At 37.4% G+C, this 22,700-nt stretch overlaps 1 protein-coding gene across 6 annotated transcripts in view; it reads right to left on the bottom strand.

Moving 5' to 3' along the window:
* KLHL7 (kelch like family member 7) overlaps positions 1-22,700 on the bottom strand; it is a 69,897-nt gene that overhangs the window by 19,641 nt on the left and 27,556 nt on the right. For all 6 annotated transcript variants that reach the window (XM_004743348.3, XM_004743345.2, XM_004743343.3 and 3 more), the window contains 2 exons: positions 20,502-20,676; positions 9,543-9,685 (listed from right to left, as the gene is read on the bottom strand). In XM_004743348.3, coding sequence (XP_004743405.1) covers positions 9,543-9,685; positions 20,502-20,676 — 318 coding nt within the window. The remainder of the gene's footprint in view (positions 1-9,542; positions 9,686-20,501; positions 20,677-22,700) is intronic.

The following is a 22,700-nucleotide window of genomic DNA, read 5'->3' as shown; positions in this document are numbered from 1 at the left end:
GTCCTGGCTTTCTCTTTTACATCATGCTATATTTGAATTTTCTAGAGGGAGCATTTTTTTTTTAAAGATTTTATTTATTAGAGAGAGAGAGAGAGCCAGAGAGCCAGAGGGAGAGCCAGAGGAAGAGGAAGAAGGAGACTCCCTGCTGAGCAGGGAGCCCTATGCAGGGTTGGATCCTAGGATCCTGGGGTCATGACCTGAGTTGAAGGCAGATACTTAACAAACTGAGCCACCCAGGTGCCCATTTTTGTTTGTTTGTTTTAAACAGAAAAAGTAAATATAACAACCAGGCAATGGTGCCAAAAACATGGTAAAAGGAAAACAACTTCTCAGAGCAAATGCTTATAACAGTGCTAAATGTTTTAACAAAAAAGTCAAAGTAAAACTAATTTAAGAAGGTGTGCCTGGGTGGATCAGTTGGTTAAGCATTGGCCTTTGGCTTAGGGATCCAGTGCTGCATTGCTGCATCCTGTTCCCTGCTCAGTGGAAAGTCTACTTCTCCCTCTCCCTCTGCACTTGTGCTATCTCTCTGTCAAATAAACAAATAAAATCTTCAAAAAAAAAAAAAAGACAAAATAGTATTTAAAAAATTAATTTAAGGGTTTAGGAACTGAAAAACTTATCAGCTGCTATATTCTGAGACTGCATTTCAACAAAACAGATCAAAAACAGTCTTTGCCTTCCTTCCAAATGGCACACTTACTAGGGCACTCTGGTCTTCAGAAGTAAACACTTGATCATGCCAAGTAATTTCACAGGTTGTACCCATTTTGAAATATACTCATTTTCAACAGGGTCACACAAATATTTCTGGAAACATATTAACCTCTTAAAGTCCAGAAAGGGGTTTGATAATCAGCCATTAGGAGAAACCACTCCTGTAATCTAAATTCTTCAAGAAATACAGTATTGTAGTTAGAAAAAAATGGCTTCCATAGTGGGTGCTGGGTAGGGTGGGAGGGGCATGACTATGCTGTTGTAAACAGCTAGATAAAACCAGGAACAGCAAACCTGTAAGTGGTCAGTTCTCAGCTGTTAAGGACTGTTAACATGAGTAAGGAGTCTGAAGTAAGGCCAGAGACCAGCTTAAAGGGGATTACTGATTCAGAGTACTGCTTCTTTATAAAGTCACAAAATGTTCTTCCTTTCCACTCATAGATGAAAACCGTATCACCAAAAACCAAAGACTCAAACCTAAACTACTTAGAAATTTAAATATGAAATGAAACCCAAAAGTGAAACCCAAGAAGGATATTATGTTCAGTAATATCGCTTGTCCTTTGAGTAGAAAACAAATGAAATAGGAGGGAACTATCCCTGTGCTAGTACTCTGCCAGTTATCTCAACACAAGATTTGCCTTTAGATGAATACTGACATGTTATCTTAAATCTTGGCACAGGAAGGCATATTACCCTTTATTTTATTTTAAAGATGTTATTTATTTATTTGACACACAGGGAGAGAAATCACAAGTAGGCAGAGAGGCAGGCAGAGAGAGAGGGGGAAGCAGGCTCCCTGCTGAGCAGAGAGCCCAACGCAAAACTCGATCCCTGGACCCTGAGATCATGACCTGAGCCAAAGGCAGAGGCCTACCCACTGAACCACCCAGGTGCCCGCATATTACCTTTTAAATGATTATTTCAAATCTCAAAATGTAGTAACATATGCATTTAATAAACAGTCCACATGAAGGGACAAACACCTGCTCTGTCTCAGATGTGTGGAGTACAGGAGCTAATGCCAAGGGGCTCCAGTTGGGGGGACAAACAAAATGAAGAAATGAAGATGGTAAGCCTTTTTACATTTAAATATGGAAAGTGAGGAATCCTAAAGATGGCAGGGAGAAATTGAGTACATGAAGATCAAAGAAAAGGTGGAGTCTAATGAACAATAGAAACCCACACAAATCCTGAGATTTCAGTTTGTTAACAGACCAGAAAACTGAAGTTTAGAAAGACTAGCCAATTTACCTAAGTTTATATACCTAAACTCGAAATGCTCTTTCTGCAGAAGAGCTGCTTTCCTTTACAAAAAAAAAAAACAAAAAACAAAAAAAAAACTTCACAAAAGAAAAAAAAGACCAATGGCCTAGTCCTTCAGTTCTTCCACCTGTCTAATCTCTTTTTTTCTAAAGCACAAAATCTTTAAAATCACAAAATTTTTTAAAGAACAAAAATGGAATCTACAGTTGTTAGATTCCATTCAGTTAAGTAATGCTTTGGAAGCCATACTTATCAAGCCAAAAAGATGCCTTCATACTTAGGATTCAATATATTCTAGTCTTTTTCCCCCTATCCAAACTCTACCAATAAGTTGCCCTCAAGAAAACCTTCATGAAACTTTCATGGACAAATCTAATTCAGGGGGAGTTCTTCAAATCAATAAGGCTGTTAATGCCTGTTCCATTTTTGGACTTTCTCTTTTCCTCTAAGTAGGCTCCTCCCTGGGTGTGGAACCCAACACAGAGCTTGAACTTACAACCCTAAAATCAAGACGTGAGCTGAGATCAAGAGCTGAATGCTTAACCAACTGAGCCACTCAGGCACCCCCCATACTGGGACTTTTAAATGGCTATGTTCAGTGGCCACCTCATTGACCTCAGCCTCCAACTGCTTCATGTTTCTGCATCTGTAATGTGCTCTGTTGTTTCTAACAGCTGAGGATAATTATCTCTTACAACTGATCATAAATACTCAAAGAAAATAATCACAACAAACCTATTCAGACATGTTTTAATACTCCTAGGATGACATATCTTACTTTGCTTCTGCTTCATCATATGAAAAATTACCAGGATAGCTAAGAGAAATTTTCAAGTGACATGGTATAGTAAATAGTGAAAATTTATCTCCTTCTCTGTTGGTTACCCTCAGCCTGACCCTTACCCCTGTAGTCCTGTGTTCATATGCCCACTACTCTCCAGCTAATTCCAGGATGGCTGGAGTCCTTTAAAATACCACCACACACAGATACCATTTTTAGTTTCTTCATTCCTACCCACTTACAGCCCCCACTCAAACACCTACAGCTCCATTTCTGCTCTCTCCCAGCTCTTTTAGGAGACTGATCTGTTAATTTATGATAATTATGGCTTGAAGAGAATGAGTATGACATCATCACTCCTGTGGTTAGTCATATTTCCCCGGGGTTTCTTGTAGATGCAGTGAAAAAGGAAACAGATCCCTGAAGGGGGAACTTCGTGGGATGCAATGGGCTTTCAGGTTGATTTCAGAACAAAACTATAGAACAGCGTGTGGGGTAGATGCGTGGAAAGAGAAGAACAGAGGCTCTCAATATCTTGGAAGACATTCTAGGAAGGCAGAGCACTCTGCTGAGAATTTATTTCAGAATACATTCCAGTCTCTTCCACATGAACGTGAAGACCACCTGTCTAACCAAAATGCCCGCAAACAATCAAGCTTGAGGAACACTTAATGTGCACAAGCTGCAGAGGACATGTTACCACTGGGGGCCTAATATAATGACAACTAAGGAAGCATAAGGAATACCCATGGTGACCCACACTTGCATTCCAACAATTTCAGCCTCTGGGCATGCAGTTTTATGACCAATCCACTTGGGATGACTACTGCCCATGTTGGGTATTTTGTTCCTGTAGGTGCTCCTGATCATTTTAGGAGTGCTCACCTTTTACCTCCGTATACCGCTTCTATGGCACTCTTTTGCTGGTGGCAAGCACTACTGATATACTCTTATAAAAGCCTTGTTAATTTTTTAAAGTGTACACTTCTTTATGTACCTATCTTCCATAGTCATATGCAATGTTTAACTGCCCATTTCCACCCTGATCACAGAGTGGGACTATCTCCTCAGGAAAGGGCTATTTTAAGAGGTCAGGTGGCTATGATACTCTGAGAAAAAGCACTGCAGTGCCTATGTTAAACAATATTTCCAACAGGAAAATGTGTGCTAAGTTGAAGGTAACTTCATTTCTTTTGATTTAGGGCCCATCCATATTTAAATCCAGTTCTATAAAACCAACTGACAAAATTGCTTGTGAAATGTCATACCAAATTACACTGATTTATTCATCCTTTTGAACTTGAGTATCCACATTGGGCCAGACACTAAGCTCAGCGATGGGTCTACTTAAGAGTTCTGAATAAGAAAATGTACTCAGGGTAAACCTTCTGAACCTGATGTGATATGGCACCATATGGTTTTCTGCCTTTGTAATTTATAGGCTCTGGCCCTTACCCTACTGGTCTTAGTCTTTATTTGTTTTTGGCAGGGAGTGTGCAAAATCCCTTTTTCTCTACCATATTAAAGTGGTGAACCAAAACATTTGCAAAGAACTCATTTGCCCTTAAGAGCTCACTGTTTTATCTACAGGAAGAGTCCAAATAAAAACTGGTCTGTTAAGTCAATTTTTATTTAGGGATCAATATCGTTAAGACATTCTCATTCTACAACTTGAGAATACCAATACTAAGAGAATAGAGCACTGGTTACATATAAACAATTTTTTCAGTAATGACTAAGCACTTGAAAACTTTAAAAACAGGTAGAGGTGGGGAAATGGAGGCTCAATAAGCTTTATAAAAGGACCATAGCAAGAAGTATTTAATTTCAATTTTATATAATAACCCAAGACATTTTTCTATTAATATTGAGGAAAGAAAATTAAGATTTTATCATTTTTCAGTCAGCCATTAATACAAATATTTGCCTCCTCTCATCAGTGATATCCTAGGAAAAATAAAAAAAATCAGTTTATAGGGATACTGTCTTAATTCTGAATAATTCAATTAAATAATATACTGCTTCAATCGCCCCTTCAAAAGAGATCAATTCTGAAAATGAGAAATTTGAGGCTAGTATAGGACACACACAAATGGGTCTCACTTAATGAAGACCAAATCTGAATTTCTGAATTCTAATTTCTGAAGATTAAGTTCAAGAATTTTAAAGTAATTCCTGTATAGTACTTTTCATTAAGCAATCTACTTGAGTCAATGATGAAATAATGTTCATTTAGGCAGATTCAAGATAGATAATAACAACTTATAATGAAATCAGCCTTCCCAATTATTTTACTAGAATACTGACTAATTAAGTTATATTAAAATATTATATACAAAAATAGTAATGGGTGAAAGTCTTCAGGATAAAGTTTTATAGCAAAAACAAGGGAAGGCCTGGTACTTCTAATAGACACATTTAATAAACACTGAAGTGGGATTCTAATGGTGTTAGCTTCAGAGCATAAGAGATAAATGACAGAATGAGGATATTTTTATTGGTAGTTACTTCCTCAATTATTTGAATTATTCATGGAAAGTCTAAAAATTTTTGGTTGAGTATACAAAAGAGCAATAAGTATGTATGCATCACTGATAAGAGCAAATAGGAATTCTGAAGTCACAGTCTCATTTCCAGGGTTGTGGAGAATATATGCTTCTTTTCAACTGTCCAATTAAAAAAAAAAAATCAAGGAAAGTGTTAGAACTACAGATCAAAAATAAAGTGCTAAGAGTCATTCCACATTTCCCATATACTAGAAACAATGTATACTGTCTCCTAAATGAAATCAGGATTCTCCTGTCCCTCTGTCCACCACAAGAGCTACCTCCTTTAATGTAATTTTTTTCCTACTGAAATGTAGTTTAATTGTCTTTTTAAAAAACTGAAGTATAGCTGACATATGTCATATTAGTTTTAGGTCACAACATAGTGATTCAAGTCTGTATGTTATGCTATGCTCATAAGTGTAGCTAGGTTTTTTGCTTTTAACTGTAGAAACCAATACCATAGTTAGACTTTGGAAAACAAGAGGGGATTATTGTCAACACCTGAAAGCTGTAGTTCATAGAATTATAAAGTCCTAGGATCTCAATTTTTGCTTGGAAAAAACACACCACATTTATAAATTACTTGCTCTTAATTCAAAAGGATCCTGAAAAATCAAAAAACACTGAAATTAAATAGGCACTGGTATGTTAAGAGTCTTAACCTTACCTGGTGTGAAATAGAAGGTGTATCAATCTCTTAAGCACAATACCACTGTGCTTACTGGATTGTACTGCATAGGCCATGAAGCCTTGTGGTACCTGCCAGACACCAGTCTTTACTGAGAAAGGAAGCTAGATGTCTTTGTAAGAATGTCAGCTTATATTCTGGAGATGGAGGAATGGGTGAGACACAGATCGATGGGCTAAGAGCAGCCCAATATGGACAGTCCAAATATAATGGTGTTTAGCCAATCCAATTCTGATCCTTTGTTCTTGGAGAGGTCTTTTTGCTATCTGCCAGCATATCCACTCTATGAATCGTGATGTTAAGTTTACAGTAAACAGAAGAAGCCTTCTTTGGTAAGACGACCTCCTCTACCGAAACAGAGGAGGAACTGCTGCTTTGAACTGCCAAGACCAGTGCCTCTAATCATTGTGGCAGTGCCAGGGTGGTCTTCTTCCTGGACCAGATTGAAACAACTACTAAAACTTGGCATATAGCTAACACTTTGGCTAATGTATATTTCTTTTAGTGTCTACTCAGACAATCAGATGGGACTTTTTTGACTGGCAGGAAAAACAAAATAATTTCCAGGTCTGACCTCAAGGATCTCTTGACTCTCTGTGTGCTATAATATAAGCTGCAGGAGCCTTGGTCCCTTCTCACTTTACCAAGGGTAGTCTCATACGGTCTCATGTATTGATGCCCATAATACTGATCAGGTTTGTAGAACAGGACATGGTAAGACAAGTGCTTGACAGAAGTTTATCCTATAATACAGTGATGGTCACTATAAAGCTCTTAGATGCCCACAGGTCTAGAGCAGGAGCTGGCAAACTAAGGCTGGCAAACTAACAGCCCACTGCCCGTTTCTGTAAATAATGTTTTATTGGAACACAGCCATGCCCATTTGTTCATGTATGAAAACCCTGAGAATATTTATCATCTGGTCTCTTAAGATAAAATGTGTCAAGTTCATGTTGGTATAGCTCCTTGGAAACAAAGGATATACCTTGCTGTGCCAAGTACCTCCTACATATTAACAGATGGCGTATCCTGTAATTGGGTGTCCCACTTAAATACTTTTAGTGGGTAAACCAAAATGCTGCCAGTTGCAAGGAAAAGCTAGAGCAGGAGACAGCTTTTTAAGTGGGACAGGCTACAGTAAAATGGCTTGGCTGCTCAGGTTACTTTGTGATCCTGAGACATCCGGATACTGACTAGGACGCAGCTTATTGCTTGGGCCATGTTCCAATATGACCACAGAGCATGATCTGGGATTCTGGAGCTAAGCCAACCTCCTTTAAGCAGGTATCATTTTTTTTTTTTTAGGAAATAGCTCCTGGCTGGCCAGTGGGTCTTGACAGACAGCAAACGTTTGACATCAAGGGAAATCAGGTAACCACACTATTAACACACTGAACAGTTTTACCTGATCTACCAAATAGCATACCTTCAACCAGTCATGTGGTATTTAAACACAACCCTGGGCTTACAAAGATCTCAAAGGCACAGAATACCCAAATGAGCTAATTACACCCTTTCCTAGGAGGCCTTCTCCCTCACCTCTGTGTCTTCATAGAGGTGGTCCCTATATATCAGCTGATAAATTTGAGAGACCTGAGCTTGGTCCATTTATGATAATACTAGCCAAGAGTAGACATTTAAAGCATTATAGTCCCTTCAGAATGGTACTGAGGGACAACTGAGAAGAAACCTTCTGATCAGGCAGAATCTATTTTTTTCTTAAATTAACATATAACGTATTATTAGCCCCAGGGGTACAGGTCTGTGAATATGATCAGGCAGAATCTTTCTTTTTATTTTTCTTTCTTTCTTTTTTTTTTTTTTTTAAGATTTTATTTATTTATTTGACAGAGAAAGAAAGATCACAAGTAGGCAGAAAGGCAGGCAGAGAGAGGGGGAAGCAGGCTCCCTGCTGAGCAGAAAGCCCAGTGCAGGCCTCGATCCCCAAACCCTGAATCGTGACCTAAGCCGAAGGCAGAGGCTTAACCCACTGAACCACCCAGGCACCTGATCTGGCAGAATCTTAAGTAGTTCCTTTTATTTTCCGTTATACCCTTCAGGAAGGAAAGGCTACGGTTTTATCAATTCTTGATAAAGTTTACCTAAATGGATATAGACCTGAAATAAGTAACAATGTAAGACTGCTGACAGAAAGATCTGAGGAAGGATAATGCAGATGACCCTTTAGAAAAGACACAAATTTGCATCCCATATGAATTCTTACCGGAGTACCCACAACTTCAGCAAAGTCTCTTAATAATCACATGGATTATCTCTATCTTCCCTCTCCAATCTGAAGCTTGCTCAGTGGGTTTATGAGTGACCACAGGGGCAGTGACAGAGGCTGCATAAGCCAGGAGCAATGGAAACTAATGTTCCTAAGGCCAATGCTGCTATCCATACTAGAGAGTGCCCATTTCATCAGGAATATGGACCAGTCCTAAGCCCTTGATTTGTTACCACACCTTGGGGAACCAGTTAGTTACCTAAGGCCTGGCTAACTACACTGGGACCCCTCCACTGATAAAAGAGACAATGCCCTACCCTCATTAGAATGGATACTGATTATGGATTTGGATTGACCTTTACAATGTTTTGCTCTGGACAGCATCATATGCGTTTTTATAAAAGCTTTGTTCGTCTCTACTACAGTATTACATAGAATACCTCCAAAGAAATGAGTATCAGATAAGTATCCTGATGTCAAGAGGATAATGGACTCATCAGGTATCTATCATCAATAAAAAATGGGCCAACAAAATGATGAAACAGACCATTATATGGTAGATTTAACATGAGTTACAGGTTCTGTCTTTCATAACTGTGATATTTGCTCAGCCCCAGTAAAACACACAGAACTAGCAAAATGAGGCATTCTCTCTTCCATAGCCAAAACACATAGGTCTAAGAAACAAGGGGTAGAAATGTGAGTGGACTCTCTCAAGGTTTTAACTAATAATCTTTTAAGAAAAACTGTTTCTAGACCTATGACTTAGGCTTTGCTGGCCCAAATGGCATAACATATACTGGAAAACTCATTAAAATTGGTGATCATTTCTAGATGGTTGAGTTAAAGGTAACGTAATCTTTTTTCTTTGTTATTTCTTTGTTAAATGTTATTTCTTTGTTCTATTTTCTTTGTTATTTCTACATTTTCCAAATTTTCTAGAATTACTATGTATTATTTTACATTAAAACATAATTACTAAAGAGAGAATACCACATATATCCCCAGAACATTTTCATTGAAAATGACACATAAGGAAAGCAAGGAGCTGCTAACAAAATAAGAAGGAAAACTAGTTTTCCATTTTCTCTGATAGTGGTTACTATGCAGTGCTTTGGATGAATTACAAAAATATTTAAAATCTGACTAAGCTTCAAATTCCTTATTTGTTAAACAAAGAGAACTGTGTATCTCAAAAGATGTGAAAGAACAAATAAACTGCAACTTCTCTAGAAGGCATGAGCTATTATTACCAATGGCAGTTGAGTGTTTATGTGCTAAGGGTTTTCAAAAGCAAAAACAAAAGTTAGTTACCTTTGGGTTAAAATATCTACAAGACTGTGGCTGGGAGCCTCCAAAGAGGGCTATGCGATAGTCATGTTTCTTTCTTCTGGGCCTTGTGCCTTCTACCAATTCCTCTCGATCCTCTGGGGACAGCAGATGATACCTCATTCCACCTGCAGAAAAACACATGGCAATTTTTCAAGAAACTTCAGGCACTTTAATTCTTTGAAAAGGAAATAACCAAACATCATAGTGCTTTTATTTCTGTAATTGTTTTTCTACTATCCCTCTACAGCATTTAAGCAAAGAGTGAGGGGCAAAGAGGCAAGAAAACATGTAAGGATCTGAGTCCTAACAATTTATTATTCTTAGCAATCACTTCTATGCTAAGAATGCCCCACCCACTTACTATATACCAGTGAATTATCTGGCTCTTCAAGCAATAGCTGCCAAAAATCTCTGAAACCACCACAGACTCAAAAATTAAAAATTCTGTTGGTATGGTCCAGGTACTAGTACTGCCACTTAAAATGTGGTTCAAAGGCCAGCAGCTTCAGCATCTGGGAGTCTGTTAGAACTACTGAACTTCAAAATCTACTAGGCTTAGTGAATCAGGATCTACATACTAAACAAAACTCTAGGTAATTTAGATGCACATAAAAAACTTGGAGAAGTAGGTTCTTTAGATGATTTTTTAGAAAGACTTATTTATTTGAGAGAGAGTAAGTGAGCAGGAGCGGGTGGAGAAGCTAAGTGCCTGACTCTTTGTTTCTGGCTCAGGTTCTGACCCTGGGTTGTGAGATAAAGCCCAGCGTTGGACTCCGTGCTCAGCATGGAGTCTGCTGGAGATTGTTTCTTCCTCTCCCTCTGAACCTCCAGCTTATGCTCTCTCTTCCTCTAAAATAAATTTTTTAAATCTTAAAAAAAAAAAGGGCCCCAAATATGGAAGTTAAGGCATAAAACACAGAAGACATGAAAAAACATTTCAGACTTAACTACATAAAATTTTAAGTTAAATTGCTGCATGGCACAAAGAAGAAACAAAACCAAAAGACAATGACAAACTAGGAAAATATTTATTAATCATATAACAGACCAACTGGAAAGAAACACTATTAATAAGATTAAAACCAGTTACTAATAGAAAATTCCACTAAGTAACTAAACACAGCTCAAGAAAAAGAACTACAAACTACTCTTAAACATAGGAAAAGATGCTCAAGTGCTCTAGTTAGAGAAATAAAGTAAATCATACTTCTTCACTTATCAGATTGGCCATCATCAAACTGTCTGGAAACAGGGTATATATTATAGGTGTGGTGTGGGGGAACACACACTGCTTCCTACACACTGCTGGTGGGGATGTGGACAGGTACAAACTATATGGAAGGCAATATATATGATCTCCCCCAAATTACAAATGCACACTCTTTAGTCAGTAATTCTTCTATGAGTTTATCAACCTAAAAGTTCAGTCAGGGAAGTGGCTAAAAATTACTGTATATTCATACAATGGAATATTATAAGTGGCTGTTAAAACCAAAAAAGGGTAATATGTACCGAGGGAATGATCTCCAAAAACTAATGTGGAATGAAAAAGAGCATAGCAGAATACACAGTATGATACCATTAGTGTTTTAAAAATTTATATTTTATGCATATAGTTAAATACGTAATTTATACAAGTATATGTAGGTAAATGTGTATGCAGACTACCAATGGAAGGATATATAAGATTGTAATCTCCAGCACGAGGGGATAAGGAGATAGGGAGCAGGGTTAATGGAGAGATCTATACTTTTCACTATATACCCTTTCATATTGTTTTGAACTATATATGTAGTATTATTGATAAAAAAAATAATGTCAACAATTCTTAACACATGCAAAACACTTGTTCATGAGTCTGTGTGGGCCTTTAAAAAAGAGAGACAGGCTGGAGAAGTCTGTGAGTGAATGAAAATCAGTATCAATATTTAGAATTTCCTTCATTTTAGAGTTTGAGTAAAAGCACTTTTTATTAGAGCAGCAGGCAACCTTTGCAGCTAAGGCTCTGGTGCATGCTCTAGGTCAGGGGTCAGACTTTCTTTGGAAAAGGGCCAGATAGTAAATATTTTAGGCTTTGCAGGTCACATAGGATTTCTGTCACATACTCTCCATTTGTTTTTGTAATACTTTATAAATACAGAGACCACTTTTAACTCAGAGCTAGCTAGCTACAGTCTGTGGCATGTAGTTTGTTGACCCCCTCTTCAGCCACCCAACTCTAGGTCTAAGACAGAGGCTCTTAAACTGTGGCTCCCTGACCATCACTAGCAGCAACGGCCCCTGAAAATTTGTTAAAAATCCAGATTACTGTATAATACCCCAAGACTTTGGAACCAGAAATGCTCGGGTTTGAGAGCTACTGCTCTTAGGAGGGCTCCACACAGGCCACAAGTGTGTTTTATGCTTTTGCCACTTATGAAAAATTTCTAAATTATTATTCATTTAAAATATTTTTAGTGAATACAAAGCATTCCATTGTATGAATATATCATATGTTTTTCCAATTTAAGGGACAATCTTGGGTCAACATACCGAAAATCATGACAGTATCGTTAACTAGGTGTTTAATAAAAATTTTACTTGACTTCCAAATTAAGAGGCAAGTGATACAATTTAATAACTAAGACATTCAAACTTAAGGCCACTCTTGAGAAAGATGTCTTAGGCAGGAGGGAAAATGCTCATTTCTCTTTCACTTATTTCCTTAAAACTTTGTGACTGAGACCAGCTATACCTTATTTTTTTTTTTTTAAAGATTATTTATTTATTCATTTGAGAGAGATCATGATGAGCGAGGAGAAGGTCAGAGAGAGAAGCAGACTCCCCGTGGAGCTGAGAGCCTGATGTGGGACTCGATCCCGGGACTCCAGGATCATGACCTGAGCCGAAGGCAGTCGTCCAACCAACTGAGCCACCCAGGCGTCCCAAGACCAGCTATACCTTAAATGAAATGTCCAGATGAGGTACCAAGAACAACTTTTGGTTCAAAGTAGGTTCTAACTACCTTCTATGAGAGACTTTCTTGCTCACCACATTAACTGAAATCTAACTGCTGATTGCATTTGTAGATACTGTCCACACTGGTTTTTTGGTTTAAGATGAATGGGAATTCAAGAGCCCAGGAGAGTTGCAGGAGTGTACTTAACTCAGCATACTGCAGTCAGTATACTCGTATTTCATGCATTTTTAAAGAATAAGCTAAACTTCTACTTACAGCAGTATGACAGTTCAGACTTTCACAAATACTTCCTGGTACAAAATAACTATAACATCAGAAAGAATAAACATTTAAACTTTGTTTTAGGGGTGCCTGGGTGGCACAGTTGCGTAAGTATCCAACTCTTGGTTTCAGCTCAGGCTGTGGTCTCAGAGTTGTGAGAACAAGCCCCACATCAGGCTCTGTGCTCAGTGTGGAGTCTGCTGGGGATTCTCTCTCCCTCTCTTTGCCCCTCTTGCTTGTGCTCTCTCTCTCTAAAATAAATAAATAAGGGTGCCTGGGTGGCTTAGTCAGTTAAGCATCTGCCTTCGGCTCAGGTCATGATCCCAGGGTTCTGGGATTGAGCCCTGCATTGGGCTCCCTGTTCAGTGGGGAGCCTGCTTCTCCCTCTCCCGCTGCCATTCCCCCTGCTCACACCCCTTCTCCCTCTCAAATAAACAAAATCTTAAAAAGAATAAAAGAAAACAAATCTTGAAAAGAAAGAAAAAAACCCCCACATTCTTTTTGTTTTTTGAGAGCAAGTGAACATGAGTAGGGGGAGGAACGGGGGGAGAGAAAGGGAGGGAGGGAAAGAACCCTTGAGCAGATTTCCCACTGAGCAAAGGAGCTGGATATGGGGCTCAATCCCAGGACCCCAGGATCATGATCTGAGCCAAACGCAGATGCTTAACTAACTGAGCCACCCAAGCACCATTATCCCCCACATTCTTCTAAATGCACAGTTAAGGGGTACCTGGCTGGCTCAGTCAGTAGGGTATGCAATTCTCTTGATTTCTGGGTTTTGAGTTCAATCCCCACACTGGGGAGGGGGGTAGAGATTACTTAAAACTAGATGGTTAAAATGGCAAAGAAAATGTACAGCTAAGATCAGAGGGAGAAAAATGAGAAAACTAAAGTCTAGAATAGTAAGCATTAAGAGACCTCTAGAATGGTAAGTACTAATGGTACCACTATGAGGGTTTTTGATAATATCAGAAACTCAGAAATTATCTTACTGGGTGTATGAGGGAGAGAAGATAAGGTCTTAGATTTATACAAGTAAGCTGTCAGAATTGAGATCATTGCCTAAAGCAAGATCACTTAGATTATTATACCTTTAATGAAAAGATAAGCTAAAAAAAAGAAAAGCCAAAAAACCAAACTGCCCTATGGCAAAAGAGGTAAATTGTAATTTGCCTACTTAAATTTCAGCTCCAGGTGAGGTAGTTTCCTTCCTAAGAATTTGTAATGATGGCCTGTCCTTGTGCAGGTTTGAGGTTTGAATTTACCTACTTGCACATCTAGGAATGCATAAGTTAAGAAAGATTCAACATAATCTTGTTTTTTCTTATGCCCCAGGACACCTGGCAAAAGCAAATACCATTTTCTTTTTGAGGAGAGCAGGAAGACCCACAATAGTCTAACCCAGGCCTCCCAATATTCTTGGAAATTAAGATAAAAAAATATAAGCTCACAATCCAAAATTACAAAACACTTAAGGAATTAAGTAGACAGGAATAAGTCAAAAGAACAAACAAACAGCAGCATCTGGTCTTCAGAGACTTTTTAGGTATTAGCTTCATTAAACACAAAACACAAAATAACTATATTTAAAATGTTTATAGAAATGAAAGAACGGAAAACATGAGCAAAGAGCATAAAAAATGACAAGGCTGCTCTGAAAAAAATTAAGTAGCTAATATTCAAAACTCAAAGGATAAGTTAAACAACTGATCAGAACAGAAACAGATGAAAGCAGCATTAGTGAACTGGAATATACATTTCAAGATTTATCCCAAATATAACACAAAGAGACAAAGATGAATGAAAAGTTTAGAAATCACAAAGTAAAGACTTGCCAACATTTCTAATTCGAATTCCCGAAGCAGTGGCATTATCTAAAAAAAAAAAAAAAAAAAAAAAAAAAATGGCTGAGAAGTTTCTAAATGATGAAAAACACAGATCACTGAATTCAGGAAACAAAACAAATACCAAGCAGGATAAACCAAAGAAATGAATGCCCACACATACTTGGCGCTAAACACCAGAAGTAAAGAAAAGCACTTTTAAAAAGCCGTAGAAAAAACCCAGATCATTTACAAAGAATGACAACTAGACGAACAGCAGGGACCAACGGTAATGATGAAAGCAGGATGAATGATCTTCAAAGTATTCAATCTAGAATTATATGCCTAGTTAACCTTTCATTTAAGAAGAGCATGGGGTGGGGGGGCAGTTCCAGATAACCAAAACAATTTACAACAAATAGACTATAAATGTATGAAGTTTGTAAAAGACGTTCTTTAGAAATATGGAAAATAATCCAGAAGGAAAGTCTAAGACACAAGAAGAAATGGTGGGGAAAGAAACTGGCAAACATGGGTAAATCTAAACACTCATAATATTTTTAAAAAATTATTAAAAAATTACCATGTCTCATCTGGAAAATTAGAAAAAGAGAACTAAATTACAGAACAAATAAACATGTAAATACAGAAACTGAATTAAAGGGTCCTAAGATCCTTGTTTTCTTCTGGAGAGGGTAGAAATAAAAAAACTTTTAAAGATTTTATTTATTTGACAGAGAGAGAGAGCAAGAAAGCACAAGGAGGGGGAGCGGCAGGCATAGGGAGAGGGAGAAGCAGGCTTCCCATGGAGCAGGGAGTCAGTCCAACATGGGGCTCAATCCCAGGACTCTGGAACATGACCTGAGCCAAAAACAGATGCTTAACTGACTGAGTCACCCAGGTGCCCCATGGAGGAGGGTAGAAATATTAATGTCTAAGGTACATGTATTAAAATAGAAAAGATAACTATTAAAAAGACTGACACAGAGTATAAAACTTCTCACACAGTAGAAGGAAAAAATGTAGGGAAAAACCTCAACCCAAAAGGAGACAAGAGAGAAGTACAGAAAAACTGAGATGAACAAAAAGTGCAAAATAAGGCATTAGAAATAATTCAAATAAGTAGTACTTACAGTAAATTAAATGGAATATAATTTACCTGTTAAAAGATAATCAAAAAGGGTTTAAAAAAGAAAATCAAACTATATGCTGTTTTGAAAAAGATACACCTAAAATATAAGGACAAAAAATGTTTGAAAAGACTTCACAAAAGGATGATAAGCCAGGAAATCACTAACCAGATAAAAAGGTAGATTAGTTATATAAATATCTAATAAAATACAGAAAGGCAATAATCTTATAGGGAAAAAGTAGATGACTACATAATGATAAAAGGTCCCATTCACTAGGAAGATAACATTTCTAAACTCACACTAATAAGCCCTCAAAATATATAAAAGAAAAATTAACAGAATTACAGAAGAAACTGAGAAATCTACTATAGTGGGTAAATATAATACAACTCTGTCAGTAACCGATAAATTAACTAGACCAAAAAATTAGGTCATAAAAGATACAAATGACAACTTTACAAAAATTGACAACTTTCAATAAATACTAAAGATCTGATCATGATGTTCCTGGACCACAATGCAATTAAGTAAAATCTATAACCAAAGGCTAATTTAAAAGCACCCTTCTATTTAACTTATTGGTCACAAGAGAAAACATGAGAATTACAAAGCATTTTTAAAAGCAATTTCCAGAAGAATACATACAGTGTAACATTTACATAGATTTTAGAAACATGTGAAACAGTACTAGATGCTGCCTATATATATGGTAACTGTTTAAATAATCATATGGTAATCAAACACCATATTCAGGGCTGTTTCCTCTCAGGTGGAAGAATGGGAGCGGTCACTGGGAAGGAGTACACTGGATGCTTCATCTGTATTGATTTCTTAAGGTGCTAGGTAAGTTCATGAATATCTGTATTATTTTTTATACTTTTCTGCATAGCTTAAATATGCATACCAAATTTTAAAACAGTAACACTAAAGAAATACTTGCCAAAATCCTCAAACTCAGGAAACAAATAACTTTTACAGGTGTTTATTAAAGTTTAAGATTTAGGAAAAGTACTTTCTTAATTATAGACACCTACTATCCACTCCACTCATATCCACCTATGTACCACACACATACATAAGCCAATGACAGTCAAAACCCATGTCCACACCACTAGAACTAAAGGTATTCCCATTAAAGTAAGGAAAAGACAAGGTTGCCATTTATCACCATTATCAGTTAATTGAACACTGTCATGAAAAAGCCATTTAAAATAATAGGGCAGTGTAACAAGATAATAGGGGGAAAAGCTAGAATTATCATTATTAGCAGATAAAAAATTAAAGCCCTAGAAAAAGAGAAATCAACTGAAAAAAGTTTTAAAAGGGATCAATAACAACTAATACAAAGAAAAATATATAATTCATAATAGCAACAACAAAAATATCTAAAAAATTTTTTAAGTGTATAAGTTATAAGAAGAAAATTATAAATTCTCCAGGATATAAAATTTAATTAAGTGAGGTACAACAATAATTAAAAGGTACCAGAATGAAATGGAAGAGAAACTGATTTTTGTGTATGTATAGATTAGTGGGAATTTAGTTTATGATGTTTCAAATCAGTGGGAAAAGATGAATTATTTGATAAATGATACTGGGCCATCTTGCCAGACTTACAAAGGGAAAATAACCCAACAACCTAGATTCTTATTTATTCAAATAAATTTCAGTTGGGTATAAAGTTTAAAATTTAAAAAAAAAAGAGAAAAGAAGAAATTTATTAAGTGCATGAGAAGAATTTATAAAATTTTTAAAAAATCATCCTGGAATAAGGAAGACATTTCCAACTAAACCTCTAAAGCCAGATTCAGATTTAAAGAACCTGAGATATAATATAAATATAATATAAAAGAACCTGAGATTGAATGTGCCATTTTAAGACCTTTTTTCTCTCCACTTCTCTTAAAAGCCATCCCAGACAACAGGGAAGCAAGTAACAAACACAAACTCTACCTTTGACAATAGGTCTGTAACCCTAAAACTTAGTTAATGAAGACTGACCGGTAGCAGATAGAATGCTAAACCGAAATGGATGTGGAAGAAAATGCCAATGACAAGCAAGCCAAATTATCCTGCAGAACCATGGAAAGATTCCTAATTGGAGATAGAAAGTATCCCAGAAAGTGGGGTGGGGATGAAGATAAGAGAACTCTAAAATTCTGAATAAACAACATTTGAACTGCCAGGTCTCCTACACAGTCAGGTAATCTGCCATGCCTTCTCCACTGTAGGATATGTGAGGACTGGTCTTTGGAGATACTCTGGTCTCAAGGAATCACACAGAGAAGGGTGTAAGCCTGAAGACAAGGACTAAGTTTATGTATCAAAATATTCCCTACCAAGGAATATCTATACCCAGCTGTCTATACCTAGCTACCTGAGAAAGTATCTACAGATACTGACATTTGAAGGCTCATCAATTAAGAAACTGTTTACACTGATTACCCTGCAGTTCAGTCCAAGAGGTAAGGAGCCCATGCACATACACTGCCTTATCTACTAGTTTAATAATAACTTAGTCTTATAAATATGACTCACAGATGATAGCAAACATCTAAGAAAAGCTTCCAATAGCAACAAAAAGAGAAAAACAAAATTCAAAGGTAATACAGAAAATACAGACAAGAGAGCATGAAAGGTACTACAATGCTACTTCAGAATAAGATATTTTAGCCATGAAAAATAAGAAACCAGAGAATAAATAAAAGCTCACAGAAATTAAAAAGAGCTGAAATAAAAGTGTTGATAGAAAAATTAAGGCTACCTCTCAGAAGATCGAACAAAGAAGCAAAGATGGGTAACAAGAGAGACAAGATTAGAGACTCAATTGCTGAAGAATCACAATACCAGTAACAGAGAACAAAGAAATCTGTTGAAATGATAGAAAATGCCCAACATGATAACTTAAAAAAAAAAAAAAAAAAAGAGTCACATCAAGTTACATTATTGTGAACTTCCGGAAGAACCTCAGGGATATGAGAAAATATTTATTTAAAGATTGATTTATTTGAGAGGAGAGAGAGCCCCCGTGTGCATGCACATGCACAAGATGGGGAGGGGCAGAAGGAGAAGATTGGCTGCAGACTCCCTGCTGAGCGCAGAGCCTGAGGCCAAGCTTGATCTCAGGACTCAGGAGATCAGAACTTAAGCAAAAACCTGGGTGCACCTGGGTGGCTCAGTGGGTTAAAGCCTCTGCCTTCTGCTCAGGTCATGATCTCGGGGTCCTGAGATCGAGCCCCGCATCGGGCTCTGCTCTGCAGGGAGCCTGCTTCCCCCTCTCTCTCTGCCTGTCTGCCTACTTGTGATCTCTCTGCCAAATTAAAAACAAAACAAAAACAAACAAAAAAACAAGACCTGACACTTAACCGACTAAGCCACCCAGGAGCACCACCCCCCCACCAAAGATTTTAAATGCTTACAAAGGAGGAATAAAAAAAGTAAGTGGGTCAGACTGACAGATTTTGACAGATTTCTCAAAAATAACACCAGAAGCTAGTTAATAATGGAGCAATGCCTTCAAAATTCTTTTTTTTTTTTTTTTAAAGATTTTATTTATTTATTTGACAGACAGAGATCACAAGCAGGCAGAGAGGCAGGCAGAGAGAGAGAAGGAAGCAGGCTCCCCGCTGAGCAGAGAGCCCGATGCGGGGATCTATCCCAGGACCCTGGGATCATGACCTAAGTTGAAGGCAGAGGCTTTAACCCACTAAGCCACCCAGGCGCCCCTGCCTTCAAAATTCTAAGTGAAAATGATTTTCAACACAATTCTATACTCAGTTTAAGAATCCTTCAACTCTTTATGGTAAAACAAAGACATGAGATTCATCAAGTCTCCAAATATTTACTATCAGATATACTTTCTCAGGAACCTTTTAGGGGATACATTCCATTCAATAGAGAGACTTATGAAAGGGGAACACCTGGGGTCCAGGAAGACAGTGGGTCTAATTTACGAGAGTAGTGAAAGGACATCCAGGATGGCAGAGAAGGGAAGTCTAAGATAAGTGTGCCTTAAGGTTAGAGTGCAAACAGTCCATACTGGAATATGTAGAAAGAAGACTCTATGAAGGATGTTTCCAAGAAATAAAAGAAAAGCAACAGATTGTCTAATTGTACAATTTTATTAAGGAACATTTACAGAGGAACATTTATTTAGCCTCCAAGTCAAGAAAAACTAAGTAATGAAAAAGTATGGCAGATATTAGTTCTAGGCCAGGAAAAAAAAAAAAAAAAGGAAAAAGTGATCACAGTATACTATTTGGTTGACTAATATAAAAAATGAAACACCAGAGGGCGCCTGGGTGGCTCAGCGGGTTGAGCCGCTGCCTTCGGCTCAGGTCAAGATCTCGGGGTCCTGGGATCGAGGCCCGAGTCGGGCTCTCTGCTCAGCGGGGAGCCTGCTTCCCTCTCTCTCTCTCTGCCTGCCTCTCCATCTACTTGTGATTTCTCTCTGTCAAATAAATAAATAAAATCTTAAAAAAAAAAAAAAAAAGGAAACACCAGAAATGAAGAGCATGAAAGCTATCATACACAAAAGAAAACAAGGTATAAATAATTTTTCCTTCTATCACAGTGTCCCTATAAAATAAGGGCTTATGTAAGTCTCCTCCAAGTAAAGAGCTGACAACCCCATGGATTAAGTATCTAAAAGAGCTAAGTCTTGAATGTTTTTCCCTTGCGCTGAGTCTGATCCATTCTAAAGTGTTTAAGCTCAAGAGAAACTAGCTATAGGATCAGGTTATGGATGGACAGTAAGGCAACTTACTTATCACCATCTTAAGGCATTCAGGATTGTCTTGAATAAGTGGTTCAGCTTGTACCGTTTTACTTAAGAAATTCTTTGATATAAGAGGAAACCTGACTTTAGCAAGGATATCAACCATAAATGGCTGGCGATTAGGTTCATCATATTTCAACCATCTGACCGCAGCATCATAAACCTAAGGAGGGAAAATAGCATAGTAAATAAAGTTCTTAGAAGGCAGCAACATTTCCAATTACCTATTTACTCTCATACTGAAGGTTAGGGGAGGATCTCATGAAGATACAACCATTTATTCCCAATATTTTATTCAGATATTTTCTTTCATTCCCAAATACTTGCCTGTAAGTCACAATAGTTTACCCACTGCTCTAATGACTCTTGTAGATAGATTTTAGAACTAATTACTACTATATAATGCAATCACAGGAGGATATAGGATACTGACTTTATGATTTTTTAAAACAAAATGTAACTTCTTGGGGCACCTGGGTGGCTCAGTGGGTTAAAGCCTCTGCCTTCGGCTCAGGTCATGATCTCAAGGTCCTGGGATGGAGCCTTGCATTGGTCTTTCCCTGCTCAGCAGGGAGCCTGCTTCCTCCTCCCATCCCTCTCTCTCTCTGCCTGCCTCCCTGCCTTTCTGCCTACTTGTGATCTCTCTCTGTCAAATAAATAAATAAAATCTTAAAAAAAAAAAAAGTAACTTCTTCTCAGAAGGAGCTGTGATGTACATTTCAATGGAAAGAAACCTACTGGTTAATGATAGTTTCAATACATGTTCACTTGGTACCAGGAACACAGACTAATTTCCTCAGGGGGAAGTTTCCACTCCAAGACATATGAAGGTCATCTATGACTTTATTTCAATACAGTATTCCTAATTATGAATTGATACCTGTTTTCCAGAAACTTTACAATATAAAAATTCTATATTTTAAAGGATATTTATATAAGAATTGTTTTCAAAATAGTACTATAGCACTCATTTATTTTTACCAAACAAGTCCAAGTTTATTAACACAATTTGATTTATAAATTATTAGTTTTGTTTTGTTTTTAAAGTAGGCTCCATGCCCAGGGGCCCCCAGGGTGGCGCTGTCAGTTAAGCATCTGACTCTTAGTTATGAGCTCAAGCCCTGAGTTGGCTCTGTGTTTGGTGCAATCTGCTTGAGATTCTCTCCCTCTGCTGTTTCTGCTCATGTGCTCTCTCAAATAAATAAATAAAAATAATTAAGTAAATAAATTAGGCTCCATGCCCAATATGGGGCTTGAGCTCATAGCCCTGACATCAAGAGTCCCATGCTCTACCAACTGAGCCAGCCAGGTGCACCACAAATCATGAGTTTAAACACACTGATAACACATCTTTTATTTCATAAACATAAAAATCTGCCACATAATTGTTTGAGCTAAAGTTGGTTCAGTTGGAGTTACTGTTAATATGGCCTAAGTTCTGATCTCCATATGAGTTAATTTTTTATGGGAACTGGCCTATTTTTTTAAAAATAAATTTTTAATCTTGGAAAGTTTTATATTTACAAAAGAGTTGCAAACATAGTACAGAGTCCCTCATATACCCTGCACCCTGCTGTTAAAGTGTTATATTATTAGCAAGGTACTCTTCTTTCATATATAAATTTTTTATTTTTTATTAACATAAAATGTATTAGTAGCCCCAGGGGTACAGGTCTGTGATTCACCAGGTTTACACACTTCACAGCACTCACCACAGTAGCAAGATACTCTTATCACAACTAACGAATCAATTATTAAGTACAGTCCATATTTCCAAAACTTTAGTTTTTTTATCTAATTTTTCCCTCTGTCCCAAACCCATAAAAGATACATCTCATTACTCATTATGTCACCTTAGATTTTCTAGACTTTCACAGTTTCTCAGACTTTCCTTGTTTCTGATCACTTTGACAGTGTTAAAGATTTTATTTATTTAAAGAAAAAGAGCACAAGCAGACAGAGCAGTAGAGAGAGGGAGAAGCAGGTTCCCCGCTGAGCAGGAAGCCTGATGCAGTGCTCGATCCCAGGACCCTGAGATCATGATCTGAGCTGAAAGCAGATGCTCAACTGTCTGAGCCACCCGGGAGCCCTGCTAGTCAGATATTTTGTAAAATGTCCTTCAATTTGGGTTTGTCTGATGTTTTCCTCATTAAACCAGAATTACAGTTTTTTCAGAGGAAGACCACA

Source organism: Mustela putorius, unplaced genomic scaffold, assembly GCF_011764305.1.
Source record: "Mustela putorius furo isolate JIRA1106 unplaced genomic scaffold, ASM1176430v1.1 tig00003845_pilon_pilon_pilon, whole genome shotgun sequence".
In the NCBI taxonomy this organism is placed as follows: Eukaryota; Metazoa; Chordata; class Mammalia; order Carnivora; family Mustelidae; genus Mustela; species Mustela putorius.
This window is presented reverse-complemented; position numbering and strand designations above follow the sequence as displayed.